This window comes from Brachypodium distachyon, chromosome 3, assembly GCF_000005505.3.
Source record: "Brachypodium distachyon strain Bd21 chromosome 3, Brachypodium_distachyon_v3.0, whole genome shotgun sequence".
Classification (NCBI taxonomy): Eukaryota; Viridiplantae; Streptophyta; class Magnoliopsida; order Poales; family Poaceae; genus Brachypodium; species Brachypodium distachyon.
Genome location: NC_016133.3, coordinates 16,317,532 through 16,338,383, shown reverse-complemented (window position 1 = coordinate 16,338,383; position 20,852 = coordinate 16,317,532). Strand labels below are relative to the sequence as shown.

Sequence of the window (20,852 nt, the reverse complement as noted above, 5' to 3'; positions counted from 1 at the left end):
GAGTATGTAGTTAGGGTAAGTGCATCTTCTAAATTAATATTTGCCATGTATGTTTTTCTTTATATTTCATTGATTTAGTTTCTCTAGCTATGTTAATCGGAAGTAGTTGATGTGTTATTTCAGGTCTCTATTTTTCTTTAATAAATGCACACTTTGAGTTTCATTTCTGCAGTTGCATCTTTAGTATCTTTTCACAAATTACAAGCAAAATTTCTGTGCTGACTTTTTTCAACCACAACTTAGTTTAGCAATTAAAAATTTAATTTTTTGCTTCTTTTTTGCAGTTGCAACTTAATGTCTCTTCATAAATTACGAGTGAAATTTGTGTGCTGACTTTTTGCAACTCCAACTTAGATTAATAATTAGCTTAATTTTTGCAACGTGATGTTTTTATAGTTGGGCTATTCTACAGTACCCCAAGATTAATTTGAGCCGCCCATTTACTTTGATCTAAGGGCTCACATGAGTTAGTACTCCCTGATACTCTAATTTGGGCGTGTGGAGTATCAGGTGGAAATGAGACGGAGTATTCCGCAGACAGGGGTAAAACTGTATCCCGTCGATCCCCGTGGCCCCGATTGCAGGCCTCCTCGATGGCGGCGGAGGCAGCAAAGTAGCGGAGCTGTCGAGTCCACCGGACACGCCAGCGCATGGTGATGGAACGAGCGACCTCGCTGGTCGCAGATGGTTCGCACGAGGGTCGTCGCGGCGGCCTCGCCGGGCCTGGTGGCGACGGTGGGCTGGGGTACTCCACGGCCGCCGCGCCTTCTCCCGTGTCGTCTCCACCTATCAGCTCGTCCACTGCAGACACTACCAAGCCGCCAATGCAACGGCAGACGCCCCGCCCCCCACAAACACCACCACGGTCACGGGAGACCACATCGTCGTGAGGTGCACATCGCCAGTGCGACCGCTCAGTGCCCACGTCGCAGCCGCGCAGAGAGCCCACTGTGTCTTCCTGCCGTCACGCGCACCCCGCTGCGCCTCTGTCTCCCGACCGACGCTGGAGGCACCGCCGCGCAGACGACCTCGAGATAGTCGTAGGCGACCGCCACGGCGACCAGGAGCGCCGCGCAGAATAGAAACATCCAGAATGGTGACCTGCGGTTGAGCCTGAAGAGCGTCACCAAGGACACAAACCCGGCAGCGAGGCACACCGCGCGCAGCACGAAGGCGAGTCGGTCGCGAGGTAGCCCCACTCCCCAGTGCCCAGATCAGGCGTCCGTTAACCTCGCCCAGGCAGGAGGCTAGTGACGACGAGCGGTCGCCGGAGAGAGGGAGCAGAACGGCGGCGCGCTGTGATGAGAGTGGAGGACGGCGGCGATCTGTGACGAGGAAGCAGGCGGCGGCGCTCTAATCGATTAGGAAGGAGAGAAACTCTAATTTATTTTTTACTAATGTATGAAAATGTGAAAAGTAAGGATTGCCCTTCTCTAATACTCCATTAAGGGCAGACGGAGTATTAGGTACGTGAAAATCTGCCTTATAGTTACAGGCGCAATTTGTTGCAGAGTATTCTTCTTCGGCATTTGCGTATGAATTTTACCACGTCGTGCGCTAAATTTTGCGAGTTGATGTTCTTGTAGTTACAACACGATCCTTTTTACCTGCAGAAAAAACAATCCATTTTATCGTGATCTCAAAGAAACGCATACACACACTGAGAGAAAAGCCCAGCCTGCTAGCTGCGCTGATCATGCCGGACCTCGACGCGTGCGCCTTCGTGCGCTTGGTGGACGTCGCCACGCCCACGCGGTTCCTCAGCTCAACACCGCCGACCTCGGCGTGTCCCCGGGGATGTACAGAGTTCATGCCCCAGGGCTCCGACCAGGCACCTAGATGCTGCTGCTTTGTTACGGGCAGCTTTGGTGGTTTGATCTGTTCGTGTGAGTCTTATCCAAAAATCTGTTCGTGTGAGGTTGGAGATTTGTAAGCTGAGGCGTGGGGATTGGTCGGGGGCGTAAGGTGAGGTTTTGGAGCGGTGTTTACCGGTGGCACAAAGTTTCGGCCCTTGGAGGTGGCGTTGGTTCTAGCATTGGCTTGATAGCGGAGTGGATGAGATCGATCTCGTCCAGCTTCAAAGCTTTAAAAATCCGTGTGCAATGCTTACTAGGGCTTATGGGTACTTTGCTTACAAGTTACAACTGACTCAAATTGGATGCCGTCTTGTGGAACGTTGTGATTTCTGGTTTAGGTTTCGAGAAAGAAAAGTTCTCATAAGTTAAAGCCTCAGATATGCAATGTCCATGAAGATATGTGGTTTGAACTTTGAATGTGTCAGGGAGATAATGGTTTACTGTATTTTTAGTTTTATTGACCAGGTGATTTACTTTAATTAGTCGTCTATTCTTTTTTTTCGAGACCGTAGTTGCCTATTACTTCTGAGAGTAGAGTATATATACCAAATTTTCGTAAGAGAACTTTTTTTAATGGGATGTTTAATGATCGTCAAAGAAGACAAGAGAGAGGGGGAGAGAGAGAGAAAGTTTTGATGCATGTCTTTAAGTGAGTCATTTTATTTTGTTGTTCCATTGCAACGCACGGGCTATCAAGTAAAAAACATGTATTTATTCATACCAATGTTATCATCAGAAAATGAGTACTGAAACGTTTGGACAAGTAAAAGATGTCATCGGAACATAGAAATACAACGATCTTAGTCTTTTACATAGGTGCATGTGGATACTTAAGCCAAACTGGTAACAAAGTGTGAAATCATATGTGATGTGTAACATTGTCAAGTGTTTGAGGTGAAACATTGATGTGGATACTTTGATAATATGGATACTTATGTGATGACATGTATCTTGTTTGGACTTAGTGCTTTGCTAGTGGTGTGTTGATCCATTAGTTTCTTATGTGAAAATATGGCGTGAGTTGTGTGAAACTTACCCTGAGTCAAGTCGCGAATTTGTGCTCGTACTGATTATTTGTGTGTTCACTTTCAGGAGTTACCGGAGCTAGAGGAACGTGGTCGATGACGGGATCGAGGGATGAAACTTGGGAGGAGCTGAGGTCGAGGGATCAAAATCATGCGGGATGTTCGTGCGAAGTAACAATGTAAGTGAAGACTACGATGATCCGGCAGGGCACCGGTTTGTTGACGTTGTTTATACCGAAGATGTACGGTACTGGAGATATTCGACACGTGATGGTCGAGTTTTGAAGACGTCACAAGAAGAGTTGATGGCATGGAGAAAACATGTAGGTCTAGTCGTGGCTGGATGAGAGCTGTTTAAAATTAAACTGTAGCGTCATCAATATGGCGTCCGATGTAAAAGTCGTCCACATGAAAGTTGTGAGCGTCGTCGAGGCGAACAACTTTGCTTTTGGAGTCATCTCAATCCGAGATCGTCTGTGGGCCCCACGGACAGAATAACGACCGGGACAGAGGAGTTCGTGTTGGATTCGGACTCGTTTTAGGGTCGCGGATTTTCCCTTAGAAATAAAGGACGTCCTAGCTAGACTTTTAGCAAGGACGTGAAGAAACTCAGAGTTTTAGATTTAGATCAATTTTTGGAGAGTTCTTGGATGCATGGTTGCATCTTTTGTAATCGATCGACATCGTTGCAATAAAGAGATTCGTTGGCGGTGTCATCTCTGTTCTTCTCGGATCTTCGTGGATTCTTCGTGCTAGATCTTTCTAACACTTTGCTGCAGGTTTATCACAAGTTCATAATACTTTGCTGCACGTTTACCACGAGATCAAGAAAGATCGCGATTACTTCATCTTTCTTGTTATTTCTCGAAATCGATTATAGATTAATTCTCGTAACTTTCTGTCAGCTGTTACAGATTTGATCATATCTTTTTATTGGTAAGTCCAATTGAGCTGATTCTTATTGCATTGGTTAGATAATTTCAATACCTTTCTTTTTCATATTCGTACATATTTTTTGGTTCATCTAATCAAAAGTTACGGCTGTTTTACTATCACGGACAGAAAGGTGATTTAGGGTTTGAAATTTCGAGAAAAGTTTTAATTTGCTTCCGCGCAATCATTCAACCCCCCCCCCCCCCCCCGGTGTGATTGCCTATCTCGATCTCACACAAAATGGTTGGTAACCAGGTGATATTAACATGGTAACTACGTGGTCATAATCTGGTAACAAGTAACATAACCTGATAACGTTTTAATTTTTTTTTGTCAAAACATAGCGGGATATAGCTTTGTAGATCTCGACACAAACCAAGGGTGAAAACGGATCGCCAATCATGTGCACGGTTTAAGAGATAAAAAATTATTAAAAAATAATGAAGTAAATCACATGGATTTAGCTAGCAGATGAGACGCCGCACGCAATATTTCCCATGGGCACGTGCGCTCAATAGTTCTGGCCCAAATTGCGAGAGAAGAGAAAAATGCATGGTCAAAACAAAACGAAAACGGCTTCCACCCAGTTTCTATCCCAAGAGATGATTGGCCGAGCTTTGATTTTCAGTCCACATGAACAAAATCGTTTTCCTGGAAAATATAGAAAAATGAAAGAAAGAAGTTTGTTTTATCTGAGAAGCCTGCCTGCCAAGAAGCACACCTCGTACATGGCCAAGGCCATGGCATCACCATTTTCCGCGCCTGCGAAATCCTAACATAACGCCAAAAGGTTTAACATGTCCCCGTTACCTTGACCACTAATCATATATTCCAACATTACGGATCATCCTTCAGGGTTCCATGACACTTGATGTGGGATTGATGGGTTTTAAGATGACCCCTTTTCTTCGCCATCATTGCTGTTAGATTAAAAAAGCAAAGTACAAAGTTGTGAGGAATAAAATTCAAATAGTACATTACTTGTATGACCTAATCTAAAAATAACAATATTTACTTGGTCCGTTAAACTTTAGATTCAAGCAAACGAGTTCCTCCACCCACTTTCTATCCCAGGAGAAAAAAAATGTGAGAGAAGAAGATGCATGGTCAAAACAAAAGGGCTTCCACCCACTTTCTACCCGAACAGATGACTGGCAGAGTTGTCATTTCCAATCCAAATGAACAAAATCGCTTTGGATAATACTACGAGTGAAAGAAAGAATTTGTCTGTTCTATCTGAGAAGCTTGACTGCCAAGGAAGCTCACCTCATCTTACCCCACGTGCTTCAGTCAACGCATCAACGGCACCTGACCAAGACAACTGCCAGCTGCAACGCCAAGGAAAAATTCAGCGGTCCCCGAGGAAACGAGACATACATGCCGCACCATGTACCTCTTTCACTGACAGGTGGGGACATAGGATTTTACCTGCCCCAATGTCAGTCCCTCAGGCTGGCCACCACAAGGTGCTTGCACCCCGCGCCTAGCCTATATGCGTGCGTCACTGCCGATGGAAAGCGAGATAGATGCACGTGTCAACATTAAACGGAAAAATTAGGGAGCAGTTTCTGAGTAGCAACCTTCCGCTGGAAGCTTGGAGCAGCAGCAAGTGCACTGGTTCACTATAAAAGGGTCGCCATGATCCTCTCCTTTAGTACCAACACACACAGAGAACAGAAAGAACAACAGAGCTTTATATAAGCTGAAGAAAAACAGAGAGAGCTTTATAGAAGCTGTTAGTTGAAGAAGAAGAACAGAGTAGTGGCAGCCATGGGCTTCTTTTGCGTGCCGTCAGTCCCCAAGGTGCTCCCCAAGAACAACTCTGTCTCTTCATCAGCGTCGTCTGCGAATGGTTCTTCTGGTGGCAATAGCAAGAAGAAGCAGCCGGCGAAACAGGGGAAGAAGCAACCGGTGGTAAAGGAGGAGAAGAAGAAGAGGAGCAGCAACCTTGACCGGGCTGCCCTGACGACGCCGCACTTCCCCTTCCATTCTCGCCCGGGCCTCATGTAACAGATTTGTTTCCGTCCATGTGTGTCATTCTATTCATCTCCTTGGTTGGTTTGGTTGCATTATTAGATGGTCAAAATTAGGGGAAATAAATTGGCGAGTGCTTGCTAATTTACTTGATTCTGTTCTGTTCTGTTCATTCTAAAAAAGGATAATTGTTTCCTACTTACTCAGTATTTCTGTCGGACTGCTTTTTAACTCCCCCAAGGAAGACGATGTCGTTCATCAGTTGGACGGAATCATTACGACGCGTCGAAGTAAGCTGCGGTAGTTAAGGATTTGACTAAATTTACTCGTATCTCCATCGATTAATCAAAGTCCAGAACCTCGCACTCTTATCTCTTGAACAGGTAAATAAATTTCTAGGTAAGTTACGTAAAAACCTAAAAGATACTAAACCTCAATTCAAAGAAATTATATCTTCTAGCAAGACATTCACCGAGCAAGCGGAAATCCTTTTGAAGGAAGCTATTCAGGAACAGCTCGAACGGTTTTCCCTTCAGGAACAAACATAAATTTAGCATGTCTACTCTTGTTAGTAGAAGAGGAATTGTTGAGAAATTTTTTTGATTTAAATCATCAAAATTTTTTTTCTTAGTTTTCAATATAGTTATTTAAAGAATAGATAGAAATAAGATTGCGTCCAACAGGATTTGAACCTATACCAAAGGTTTAGAAGACCTCTGTCCTATCCATTAGACAATGGACGCTTTTCATTAGTATTTTTAGACAATGGACGCTTTTCATTAGTATTTTCTTGTTCCGAGAAAAAACTGTTAGAACGAAACTCTTTTAGGAAATAAAAAAACCCATATACAAATGCTAGTGGGAATCTACGCTCTGATTTAAGCAGTGTAAGACAGGGAGGTGCATGTCCGACGGCATACCTCTGAACAAGCGCCTTTTGGCAATAGATTCTTGATGTGGTTGCTAGCAACCGCTGGCGGTCACACTAATCCTAATCTTGACGCCGTCATCTCATTTTTAACATGCAAAGCATAACAAAATAACTTATTCGTCCAAACCAGTGACCACGCAGCATGATGTCAAGACCAGAGGGCCAGGCAGGCAACGGTACAGAGAAGTTGGCACACATTTGACCATTCCAAATGCAACATGACATCAGGTCATTACGGACAATGTTGCCTGGACTACAAACTAACCATTGGCCAGCAAGAAGTCAAAAACACAATTTGCTGCAGACCACTTCATCACGGCATCACCCATGTCCTCGTTACCTTGCCCACTAATCATGTCTTCCAACATTGATGAGCGCATCCTTCATGGTTCCATGACCCCTTTTCTTCGCCATCACTTGCTGTTAGATTAAAAAAACAAAGTACAAAGTTGTGAGGAATAAACCAACACAGATTATACAAATAGAACAAGGCTTTTATACTGAATAAAATTCCTAAACTCGTGTGGTTAATACTCTAGGGTGAAAGAAAAAATTTCTCGAACACAGACAAATCACAAAATGACACTTGACCATCCAATGGTCATGTGGAATTGATGGGTTTTAAGATATCTTCAGAGAGATTATACTTCCTTTACATTAAATATTGTTTGCAAATAAAAATGATCAAATTTTACATAAATCATGTTAAACAGAACTTACTGGTCTGTGCAGGTTGTGAAAGCTCAAGTAACCATGGCGAACTTTACATCTGCAATGAAATAAATTGAAAAATCAACTTAGCGATAAAAAGGGTGATTATCTTTTGGCAAGACAAGTTACTTTGCCTTTTTGGTATCTTGTTGCCCTATGAAACTAGATAATACCCTGGGCGTTGCAAAGGGAATTCAAACCAATAAACAACAACAATATTCATGTAACAAAGAACTGTATTTGGACTAGTAATATGATAGCTGCAAGTTGAAATGTAATTATTTTTATCGTGTTGCATATATGAGCAGCAGGAATCCTTTCCCATTACTGGAACAAAAAATGGCCTTCTAGTATCTAGTTATAATACCATGACTTGTAAAATAAACCTAATAGGCAACAAATTACACAATCATGCTACCAGAAATCCAGCAATCAACTAGAACAGAAAGGAGAGATTAAGTAAGAACCTAAGCTACCATAAGTGTCTTTCCCATAACTAGAACAAAAATGCACACAGCCTACCATTTGCTTATATGGAAAGAGAAAGGGAAGCATTAAGATTGGAAAACAATGTAAAAAACAAAGTGTTTACACAGAGATAAAGAAAAAGACCATAGCAGTGCACAGCAAATATTTACAGCAAGAAAGTCAGGACTAAAAGAACATAGATTAATTAATATTTTAATGAAACAAAATGCGATACTGTCAACGTGAAATCTACTTTCTGCACGGGCAGTACTGATCTTAACGAGTGCGCGTTTGCGCTCTGATGGATTGATCAAGCAAGACAGCCTGCCACCCCAAGCCCCATACCAGTATCAACTCCCTTATGTCAACTACATGCTCTCATGGAAAGAAGCATATCAGAAAACTTGCATCTAGTAGTTTATGTCACTAACCATGTGTTCTTCTAACTATGAAATAAGTTAATAATGACTACCTTTTAAGGATATAGCAACGTGCAAAAAATTGCCAATCCAAAAATGTGTCACCAGCAATAGCAGTTTTCTTGATTGTAGTTACAATGCACATAGTGGATTAACAGGGAAAACAGTAGATCAAGCTGAAGCATTCGGTGTTTCCATGTCAAAGTTTATCCTGGGCATTTCTCCAGAATTACTTCCTGTAGCTTCTGACTCAGCAATAGGACCACCATAGGTATATTCTTGTTCCGTACGTGATTACTAGGGTTCTTTTTTACGTCCTCTTACCTTTTCAGTATGCTCGCCCCTCTGCTTTGTGCAGAAGTTTGACAGTTTGCTTATGATGGAAATATAACACTTGTCATCTTTTTAGTTGACTACTTGCTGCATAACTCTCGCTACATGTCCATCAAATTGATCATGAGGATTTCCAGTGTATTTGGGTACCAGTTTCAGTGGTGAGAAGCAGAGTTCTTTTTTGAATGGTGGATACATGTAGGTTTAGATTTGAGGGCAGGTGGTGTAAATTTTGCCCACAGCTAGTGATAATTATGGAGTGACATGGATAGTTAGTGCCCAGCGCGAGCAGAAAGGAGTCCTATCCTTTAAAGAAACGTGTCAGACATACGATTTTCTAATTACGGCCGTCGGAAGCGAGCACCCCGTAGCTCTAAAATTGCAGGAAACATGTCAGACATAGGGTTTCCGAATTAGGGCTGTCAGAAGCGAGCACCCCGTAGCTCTAAATTGTAGGAAACGCGTCAGACATAGGGTTTCCTAATTACGACTATCGGAAGCGAGCACCCCGTAGCTCTAAATTGTAACTGCGCACTGTCTAGCCATCCCCTACTTTCAATCATCCTATAATAAATCTTGTACTCTGATGTAGCCAAACTCCCTGGTTTGCCACTGAAAATGCAGAATACTTTCGTCCCAGGACACCCAAGCGATATAATTAGTGGATCAAATAATCAATACCGGGCATAAGGCAACTCCTAAATCTCATACAGTTAACAAACTAAAGACATACTCCCTCCGTTTCATAAAGATTGGCGCGGCTTTAAACTAGCTCTAATTGAAATCTGTGCCAACTTTTATGGAATGGAGGGAGTAGTAAATTTTGCATCCAAAAATTCATGCTGTATCAATTCCAAAAGGAACAACCATAGACTATTCAAGGCCCCAATATTGAAGTGCTACGGATGAGGCTTAACTATCTTCTCTCAACACAAATTTAATGTAGTACAACAAATCTGTAGGTCAAATGGAGTTTGTACATGAACCCAATCATTTTTTATTACTACCAAATTTATGGATTATTGTTTTCTATTTTGAGAGTGATCATATTTCACAAGTGAGTAACAAAGTTAAATTCGCTCATGTATTCTATGGACAGAACAATAATAGTAAAAAGTAAAATAATAAAAACCACATCCCATACCTTTCCACAACATCGGAAAGCGCTCCCTCAACTTCCATCCGGATCTTGAGCTCTTGTTGTCTGACTGACTCAAGCTGATCCTCAAGCGAACGCGCTATCTCGGCATCTATTCGGACGAAGGCGTTTCTGAAGGAAGGGTTTTGCTGCTCCTCCGCAAGAAGCTCCATATTTTGCGCGAGCAGAGGATACATCTCGCACATTTCCAAAAAGCTCTTTTGCCCGCGGGCTTGCTCGGACTGGGAACCCTCGTCCTCGGCCGGCGGCGGCGGCGGTTGGTTGGTGATTTGGGGCTCCGAGTCTAGCGAGTGCTCGGATCCGGCGATGGTTTCCCGGCGGCGGCGGCGCTTGCGAGCCATGGGAGATGGGCAGTAATGGCGGACTGGGAGGAAGAGGAAGAGGAGGCGGTTCGGGATAGTGAGAGAGAGAAGAGTGGCGTGGAGTTTATTTATCGGATGTCCAAGCACTTGCCACGGGCCGCCACTGGGCCTATAGATGGGCTTGGTACCACACGTGATCTCGTCTCAGGAGGGCCTCGTTTTCCGGCCCACCAATGTTTGTTTCAGTCCAGAATTAACCTGCAAATTAAATTAAACGGAATCCACTAAAAAAATTAAATTAAACGGAAGAGAGGGTGTAAAAAAAACACAAGTTGTCAGCCTGTGGACCGCACGTAGCTGAAAATGAAGTCTGTTTGGGCGATTCATGTAACGCAGATTTATTTTTATTTTGTTGTTGTTGCCGTGAACATAGTTTATAACATATTTTTACAAGTTTGTACGTGCATTTGTAGATTTTTATGGATATTAGTTTTGATGGCTTTTAATCGTAACAATGTTCGTACATAAGTTTGATATACAGAAGTACTCCCTCCGTTTCATAATTCTTGTCTCAAATTTGAACAAAAATAGATGTATCTATTCTTAAAAGTATCTAGATACATGTAAGATTTCGACAAAAATTATGAAACGGAGAAAATACCTAAATATCGGCCATGCGCGGACTGGTGCTAGCCCCTGTGTTTTCGTTGGAATTAGCAGATCCATACAGATCTATATATCTTTTTTTTAGAACTAAGGAGCTCAGCTCCCGATTTCCTTAATGAAACCGCAATAGTATGTGTGATATAGAGGTCCAACAGAAAAATTACAATAACTGGGCATTATGAACCAATACTCCATGAAACCATAAAAGGTTCTAACAGGAAATATAAAAGGCACTGGGTCGACGACATGCAAATACAGGCACTTCGATGACTTCTTTTGATATTGTGCATCAGCTTGTATCTCTCATCGTCGCCTCCCTCCAAGCGCTATGAACATGAGACACATCAAACGCGACCTTGGATAGCCTGGATGCGCCATCCCTGAGCTTATCACGATCCGCTTCCTTTTGTAGCCCAGCTCAGAAATTAATCCAGTGACAAACAGAAAACAGAATATTAGTAGGTTATTTAAGTACTAATCCCTTAAAATAAGAATCATTCTGACATCTCCAGATGCTCCAGCAGAGTGCAGCGACGCCAACAGCCACAAGCCCTCACTGGCGCCCCCTAAACTGTAACATCCGGACATCCAACAGGTCCTTAACTGAACTAGGGGTACTACCAATGTCAGAAGAGCAACACATTACCTTCCAACACACCTTAGCTGCTGAGCATTCAAATAAAAGATAATCAATACTCTCTTGGGCATCACAAAATTCACACTTTGCAGAGCCTACTCAGCCCCGTTTTGCTAAATTATCCCTTGTCAATATGCTATCCTTGCATATTAACCACAGAATTTTTTTAACTTTCAAAGGGATCTTTATTTTCCACAACTGTATATATGGTATTCTGACCTATTTATCCTTAAGCATATTATAAAGAGATTTAATAGAAAACTGCCCACAACTAGTTAGTTTCCAAACACATCTATCTTGTTCCTCATTTAGACAGACACCTAGACACAACATTCTCGGTTGTGTCCACATTTCTAATGTTTCCTCACAGAAGGATCTCCTGAAGCTAATGCATTGCCATTGAGATTTAAAGATTGCAGAAACTGAGATGAATTGCTTATTAGTTAAATTATAAAGTCTAGGGAACTTTGAACACAGAGGACCATCCCCAATCCAATGTTCTTCCCAAAAACAAGTTCTATCTCCATTACCCACTTGTTTTCTACAACAATTAATGAAAATATTCTTTACTTGCATAAGCCCTTGCCAAAAGTGTGATTGGCCTCTTTTCTACTCACAAGTGAATAAAAGCTGCTTCTTGATATATTTACTCTAATCATATCCTGCCAAACCCTGTCTTCATTTTCAAGCTAGCTTCCACAACCATTTACATAACAAGCTAATATTCTTAATGTTTAGATCAGTTACACCCAAACCCCCTTGGTCTCTAGGTTGACAGATTTCAGGCCAATTAACCATATGGTACTTCTTAATCCCTTGATCCTCTTGCCAAAGGAGTTTAGCTCTAAAAAAGTCAATTCTTTTCATAACACCTTTTGGAATCCTAAACAAAGAGAGCATATAACTGGGAGCATTGCTTAAACCAGCTTCCACTAGTGTAAGTCTCTAACCTAGTGATAGAATTTTTCCTTACCAGCAACTTAATTTACCTTCTACTTTATCCTCTATACTTTTCCAATCACCGTTACTAAGACGTTTATCTTTAATGGGAATACCCAAATATTTAAAAGGCATTTTCCCTATTTGACATGTAAAAATCAGAGAGTATTCTTCTTGATTAACCATTGCTTCCCCTAAACAATATACTTCACTTTTATGGAAGTTGATTTTCAAGCCAGTCAAATGTTCAAAAATACATAAAATGAATTTTAAATTCCTAGCACTATCTAGATCATCCTCAAAGCAAAAAATTGGTGTCATCAGCATACTGTAAGATAATCATACCATCATCAATTAAATCAGATGCAAGATCCTGAATTAAACCTTGTTCTTGGGCCCTTTTAACTAGAATTGCAAAAGTATCAGCAGCTATGTTAAAAAGAATTGGGGATAAAGGATCCCCTTGCCTTAATCCCTTTTTAGTTTTAAAATAAGGACCAATTATGTCATTAACCATGATAGCTATTTTACCATCACTAACAATGCTCATTACCCAGTCTATGTATTTAGAAGGAAAGCCCTTCATGCCTAGAACATGAAACATGAAAGTCCAATTTATTTTATCATAAGTCTTCTCGAAGTCTACCTTGAAAAGGACACCAGATTTCTTATGTCTATGAATATCATTTAGGCATTCATGCAAAAGAACTACGTTATCAAGTATGTATCTCCTTTTTATGAAAGCAGCCTGAATCTAATCTATCACTTTATCAGCCACTAAGGCAGTTCTATTATGCACAGCTTTAGTGAAAATTTTGAACATTACATTCGATAAGCATATAGGCCTAAACATTTGGATCTTATTTGCTCCAGCCCCCTTAGGCAACAAGGTAATAACCCCATAATTAAATCTAGAAATGTCCAGCATTCCTTTACTAAAAATCCTTAAACATTCTTAACAAATCATGACAAACAATCTGCCAAAATTTCTGATAAAATTCTATAGGGAAACCATCTGGCCCACTCGCTTTATTATGGGCCATACCAAAAACTACCTTCTTAATTTCCTCCAAAGTAAAATCACAACTTAATATTTTTCTATCTTGGTCATTCAGCACACACTCTACCGATTGTAACAAAGAGATATGTAGTAATTTAACTGGACCAAACAAATCCTTATAAAAGTTAGTAGCATATGGCAGAATATCCTGGTCTCCTTTTATCACCCCTTCGTCCTGTTCTAACTGAAATATTTTGTTCTTTCTCTTTCTCCCACTGGCTTTTACCATAAAATAAGAAGTATTGTTATCTCCTTGCAATAAGTCTTTTTCCTTAGACCTTTGCATCCATCTAATCTCATTTTCTCTCCCCACGTGATTAAACTCTTGTTGTAAAGCATTCCTACAATGATAATCCTCTAAACACAAGCCTAGATCTATATATCTTTCGCCGCTTTACGACATCATCGCGCATTCGCCACTCATCCTGTTCGACATCATCAGGTCGAACTAATGTATGTTGCAGTCCAGCACGTATGTGCATGTGTGATTGCCGTGAGGCATGGTAGTATGGCACGGAGCGATTGGGCCTAATGATACAAGTAGTTAGCTGCATGCATAGATAAGTCACTCTCTCCGTTTCATAATTCTTGTTCCAAATTTGTCCAAATATGAATGTATTTATTTGTAAAAGACGTACAGATACATGTAATATTTTGACAAGAATTATGGAACGGAAGAAATAGGTGAGTAGTAAGTTGTTGTTGACCTTTTGGGTGAATGGTTTGGTGTATGAAGCTCTTCAAATGTTTTGTTCGAGACCCATACTTTTGACCTACACATTTAGGTCTATGAGAGCCAACTGAAGGGTGTTGAAGTATACAGCTAAATTGTCTTTTTTCTCTCAGTTTGACCGGTTCGGTGCATGAACTTCTTAACCTACGGCAACGGCAAGTTGAGAAAATATTGTTTTCTTCCTGCGTCGAATTAAGAAAAAACTAAATGGAAAAAAAAGGAAAAACGAAATGAGACGCTCGACAATGACCGACCGACCGACCGACCGTGGAACGACCAAAAGTAGCCGAAGCGTGTGCTGTACTCTTCCGTCTCGGCCGGCCAGCACAGCAGGTCAGATGGCAACCATGCATTGCATGCACGAGTTATAATCCCTGAAATTAAACCTCTGGTATATATCCTCCAAATTAACCGGAAGTGCTCCAAAGACAGACGATGAACCCCCGAGGACGACATATGTGGCGATGGATCCAGATGGAGGAAATTGCATGCATGCTCTTAAACCTGGCAGGGATGTTTATTTTCATCCTAAATTTACTGATTTGAAAAACATCCCCTTAAACTTGGCATGTGGGTTCACTTATAGTCCAAATTGATGAATTCGGGCTAAATTAGGCTACTCTGTCATCTTACGTGGCTGGGAGGGTCTTCTTTGCAAATTTGCGGCCGTTGTTTTTCTTTCATTGAACCCCAGGTATTTTTTGCCTATAACCCGCGGTCCAGCATCGCTACAAAGAGGTGGCATGTTTGATTTATTAAAAAAAACCTCACTCGTTGCGTGTTAGACCGTTGGGCCTTTGTCCTCCTCAGTTACACTGCCTCGTCCGAGGGAGACGAAGCGACGGAACAGAAGGGCCGGACTGCCGGAGGCGATTGTCAACAATCTCCGACGGCACAACCGGTGGCACCCACACAGATGGAATCGCGTAGATGACGACGACTTGAACGGCGGCTCCATCGACGTCCACACGAATGACGTCGATGGCTTCTGCGGCAACTACTGGAACAGCGACACGGCCGGCGGTTGCTTCAGGAGAGCAGTGGGAAGATTTGGGAATTTCTGAGGCTAGGGTTAGGGATTTAAGCTGCGGGTTAGAACCCATATTTTTCCAAGAGGGCCAACGCAAGATTCCAGAAGCCGCAATTCTGCAAAAAGAACCCCCCGAGCCACGTCAGATGTCAACGTGGCCTAATTTGGTCTGAAATTGTCATTTTGGACTAAAATGACCCAACTTGTTAAGTTTAAGAAACCGTTTTTCAAATCCGCGAGTTTATGATTGAAACTAAACATGACTGTCGTCCAGATGCCGTCGTGCATCACGTGGGGATCAATCGCGACTTCACCAGGCTAGCTAGCTAGGCTCCATTTCCATTTGTCCGTCGTCGCCGTTCGCCACACAACCGTAAGGCGCCTGTGGCTCTCACACATACTGTAGCTATAGCTGAAATGAAGTTTGTTTGGTCCATATATACACACATGTGGAACAGTCACACCACGAGTTCTGTCTGCACGCTTTTTGTTCATTTGTTTCATGGTTTTTTATGCATGAACCTACCACTTTATAATAGCTAGTAGCATATATGGGTTTTCCCCTTGAATTTTATTTGTACAAACTCACGGACGGGATAGACATATGGACCTAGCTAGCTAGGTGCATATTAGATTATCGGTTTTGCTAGCTATATCTAAATCGTCTGGATTTTAGTTAGAAATAATTAAGTTGATTGATCGGTCATTGTATATGGCTTGTGCTTTGAGATTCGAAATGAACGATGAAGAAAGAAGGATAAAATGGCATCTAGATACCAATTCAACGACTCTGATTCCTCGACTTGAATTTAATTTTTTTTTCTTAAAAATCAGACGAGACTAAGACATAGACACACTTATAGTACTCCGTCAGTTCCATATTAAGTGAATTTTTTATTACATGTATCTAGACGTTTTTTAGTCATAAATACATCCATATTTACACAAATTTAAGTCATTTAATATGAGACGGAGAGAGTATAAGTTTTTTTCCCGTAACACAGAACGTGTCACAGCAAGGTTAATTACGCAAAATTATTGTGTGGCACCAAAATGCGTACTCTTGTATCTTGTTATCTCATCAACAGCTTTACCCTCGGATCTTCCATGCATGACTTCAGTTTCCAGTAATTAAACGCAGTGTACATGTATGGATTTGAGCGTGTAATGACGTGAGCATGTATATACACATGCACGTATTAAAGTTGTGTTTTTCAACAACAAAAAACATGCTCATGCATCAGCACCACCCCACGTCGCACTGGCTACATTCCAAAGCTATATAAGCCGTGCAGTGTGTGTGCATGTCACGGGCGCCGACGGCGACCCCCCGCGAACGCGCAAAGCAGTACGTACCACTCAAATTAACGATGTGCAGTGTGTGAACAGCCACAACTATGTCTCCGGCCGGGAGCCCGGGACCGCCTTTACACTGTATGTCATCGTCGACCACTGTGTGTGTCCATATATATATATATATATGCGTGTGTGTATATATATATATGTGTGTGTATATAGATGTGTGTGTATATATAGATATATGTATATATATACATACATACATACATGTGTGTGTATATATATATGTGTGTGTATATATATATATATATATATATACATATATGTCTCGTTCCGACTCCCGAACGATCACATACACATGTATGTCATGTTTTTTCTCCATCGGGTTCAATTCGCACACGAACTGGTGACCCTTGTACTTGTATCATCAAGTTTCACAGGTGATCGATGTTATTGCTAGTTCTAGCTGGCCACACATTTCGTAGTTATTCTATACATTCACTGTCGTCTGTCAAACTTTTCAAAAAAAATTATGGGCCCTTCAAAATTGCACGTATTTTAGGCCTATTAAGCGGGCTGGTCCGTTACCTACACCAAATTGGACTGGAGCTAATAAACCGGCTGGCTCGTTACCTGCACCGAATTGGACTGGAATTCCGCGAGGGAATCCATCACCAGCGGGATCATTACGAGAGTCAGGCAACAACTCCGAATCTGACGAGAAAAAGATCGCTCCGCCGAAACACTAGGGGAGTCAGAAGATGAGACCCGATCGGGCACCTATCAGGCAAGGAACTAAGGCCACGGCCATCCCCTCTGTCTCCCAGGCGCGGCCACGGATGGTCCCCTCTTTCGTTTCCCAGCCACGTCCGTTTCCACCTAGGGCTAAATTACATGAGGTGATGGCGAATTGTTAGAAGAAGCTAATAAGACAGACTGCGAAAGAGAATGGTGGTAGCACCTAGGGCATAGTAGAGAGAATATCACGCTGGCAAAACATAAATTTGTTGCCCATTCTAACTCTTTGTTTTAACGGGTGAAGTGAAATAGTGGAGAGAACTAAAAAAAAAGTGATTCCGTCTCAAAACTTATTTGCCCGGGTGATGTTATAATTTCAGAAGAAAATGTATTGTTTTATTTTGAGAGACTAGAGTATAGAGACACAATCTTCAGAAGAAAACTTTTTTAAATGGATATTGGGTGATCGTTAAAGAAGAGCAAAGAGAGATTTTGATGCATGTTTTTGAATGTATATTTTATTTTGTTGTTCTCTTGCAACGCATGGGCATTTCAGCTAGGTATTACAAAAATTAATCAGAGGAATAATTGGTTTGATATGTATTATACTATCATGTGTACAAAAACTGTGGTTAGAAACCATCTAGACAAATTCTCTCTCGATTTGACAGGCGCCTGAAATTTGTGGAAAAAACAGGCGATTTCTGTCAAGATTCATGACTGGGTAGTCCTTTTTGTTTTTTCTCTTGCCTCTTACGGTCTGACTGCTCCTTGCTTCTCCTTCCTCGCCATTCTTCATGTTGCTGGCAGACCCTTAAAATAGACTTTTCTCTACTTTCTAGTACGTTTTACAAGACACGCTACTTTGGTTAAGAACTCCTCGGACGAACCAGATGCCGAATCCGCATCTTCACCACAGCCCCCTCTCTCCCACCGCTTTTCCTCTCCCGAACTCTCCAGCAGCCCCTGGTCTTCTTAGCCCATCGGTCGGCCTACTCCTCTTCCCCTCTCCTTCGCCGGCACCGCCGGCCGGAGTGGGAGGGGAAGGGGAGGATGTGCTTTGTATATTTTAGCTAGTTGCCTCATCTCCATCTCTTTGGAGGTTGTTCCCCTTGGCCCTAACCTGCTCCGTCCTGCCATGGCGTCCTCCCTGTTGCCTCTGTTGAGCGCGGCTGGTGAGCGGCACGGCGGTCCGGTCAGGCCAGTGCCTCCTTTCCTCCTCCTATCCCCAATAATCCCATCGATTCATCTCCAGAGATCCTGAAAATCCAACTTTTTTCCCTTTCTTGCAGGTGGCCCAACTGCTTTCGCAGTAGATCTGATGATTTCTTCGTTGGATCTTTGCCTGTGCCGGTCAAGGAGGATCCCGGGGCATTAGTTCGGCAAAACCCATGCTCATGGAGTGCTGGTTTCACGGCGCATGTGTTTGGCGTTGAAAAGTGCAGAGAAATCAAGATGGATGTGTGGGGGAGATTGCAGGTTTAGGGTTCTGTTCACCCCTTGTGCTTCAAGGCCGTCATCTCCTCTGCAATCTACACGGTGAGCCACCATATTTCTCCTCTCCTGGTGGTCAGTAGCAGAGAACAGGGTGCTATGAGATATCAGAGCCCGTTGGTGATTAGGAGATCAGGAGTCATGAATCCTGATGGTTGATGCTCGGTGCCTGAGCTTCATTTTCGCTGCTCATTTGATGATGTTAGCTATTCGTGGAAGATTTCTAATCTGAACCTTGTCACGGTTGAAATCAATTTCTTCATGGTTCTTAGATCTTCATTCCATGAAATCCTGCTTGAGCAGCGCTGTGCTTTGAAGCTTGGCTTGAGGGGTGTTAAGAGCTTTAAGTGTGAGTGTATCCTTTGCATTCTGGAAACAAGACTAACTAATGAACATGCTGAAGACGGTGATTCTCGATCATTCGGGTTGATTCGCAGATGGCAGGTGAGAGAGCCATTGTTGTTGATCCCTAAATTTGATGATCGAGAAAGATTCCTATTGGGCTCGGTGAAGCGCCTCCAAGATCTACAGCCCAATATTCCTAACCTCGTGTGCATTTGCCCGCTCGATTGCTGGGAGAGTCGCTGGCTCTACGGCTAGCTCGCACTTTCAAGGCATGTTGTAGACTTCAGTTGTGACTTTGTGTCAGTCTTCTCAACTGACCTGCCATCAGACTCAAGCTGTAGTCTTTCCCGTCTTAGACGTGATGTTTCCGCTGTTCTTGTAACCAAGTTATACAAGAATGCACTTGCATATGCTCTCTTCATGGGAGTACCGTAACCCTCTGTATTAGTAAGATATATATATATATATATCTCTTTCCAAAAAGAAATCAGCATCTTCTCCCTCTCTGTCTTTTTCTCTTTCTTTTTCTTTTCGTCATCCCCTTCGGGCCGCAGCGCGCAGGATGTGCAGACTCCCCGACCCTGCTGGAGCACCGCGCGTGCCACACGCAGAAGACACGTACACACACGCTAGCGCTAGCGGCTAGCCTCGTACGGTACTACTACGAGTACCAAAAACACAAATCGTTTTCATTTTGTTTCCGTTCCTTTCTGAGAGAGACCGGCGCGGGGAAAACGTCAATTAACAAAGAACCGGCCGGTCGAGAGTACATACGTCTTTGTTTGTGCACCGACAACATGTTGCGCGCCAATCGGATTGACTTGTCTTCCAAAAAAAAAGAATCCAGCATTAACTCCCTATCTCAGTCAGCAGGATATACTCCTAATACTATATGGCAGCCACGAATCCTGGAAATTCGGTAACCTCTACGATATCCTTGGATCGCCACACACCTGATCCATCGATGGAGCTCGATCGTGTGCTCAGCTTCGCATGGTACGTACGTGTCACTGCTACAAGACACTGAAAACATACGGACCGAAATCGCTTTAATTAGAGGTAGAAGCAAGTGTTTAAAAGCCCACACGAGACTAGAAGAGGATGGTTGGATAGTATAGTCCGAATAAAAAGGAAACGAGCACCGAACGGTACGTACGGTGTGGGCCGAGAAGGTGCCGCAGATCGATTACGGCTGCTAGCTGGCCGATCGACGGCGCCGCGAGGCTGCACGCACGGATACCTCTCCGATTAATTCTGACGACCGTCGGCAAACAGCGAGACATCTCCATCGCTTTTGAGAGAAGAAAATGAAAGAATCGAAAAGAGTAATATTCCAATCGCGCCCACAAGTGAGAGCTACAGAAAGCATGCATGGCCGGCTAGCTCCCAATGCACGTGGGTTCGGACAACCGTTGGACTAGCAAACGCTCTTCAGCTTCAGCAGCACCTAGTTGCAGGCTTTGCAGCTCTATATATGTCTTCCCTTCCAAATGAAACTGCATGTGCAAACAATGTGACGGACCACGGACGACACCCGGCCGGCTGGCCGACAAATCAAAAGGACGTAGTAGCACAACGTGTCGGCCTCCCAAAGCCAAAGCCAAAGCACCGATGGATGTACCAAGTCTGAACAACCTCCTGAACGGGACAGCCAATGCACTGGATCCGATCACACGGGGCCCCTGTTGACTTCAGTGACCGGCCGGCCGTGCGCGCGGTGGATCGATGTGGGAAAGAGAGAGCACCGGAAAAGGAGATTCTAGATTTGTTGGGACTCGAACTGATCGAGCAGGATGTTTA

At 42.9% G+C, this 20,852-nt stretch overlaps 2 protein-coding genes and 1 non-coding gene across 3 annotated transcripts; 1 reads left to right on the top strand and 2 right to left on the bottom strand.

The window, feature by feature from the left end:
- The first annotated feature begins 5,450 nt into the window (after nt 1-5,450).
- On the top strand, nt 5,451-5,994 carry LOC100836569. The gene has a single exon (XM_003573503.4). The coding sequence runs from the start codon at nt 5,585-5,587 to the stop codon at nt 5,822-5,824; it is 240 nt and encodes a 79-aa protein (XP_003573551.1). The 5' UTR covers nt 5,451-5,584; the 3' UTR covers nt 5,825-5,994.
- Nucleotides 5,995-6,459: 465 nt separating this feature from the next.
- TRNAR-UCU lies at nt 6,460-6,531 on the bottom strand. The gene has a single exon. It is a non-coding gene; the product is annotated as a tRNA-Arg (tRNA).
- Nucleotides 6,532-6,774: 243 nt separating this feature from the next.
- On the bottom strand, nt 6,775-10,233 carry LOC100836264. The gene is made up of 3 exons (XM_003573502.4): nt 9,795-10,233; nt 7,440-7,488; nt 6,775-7,139 (listed from the first exon to the last, which is right to left on the bottom strand). The coding sequence occupies exons 1-3, from the start codon at nt 10,148-10,150 to the stop codon at nt 7,068-7,070; spliced, it is 477 nt and encodes a 158-aa protein (XP_003573550.1). The 5' UTR covers nt 10,151-10,233; the 3' UTR covers nt 6,775-7,067.
- Between the last annotated feature and the right edge of the window lie 10,619 nt (nt 10,234-20,852).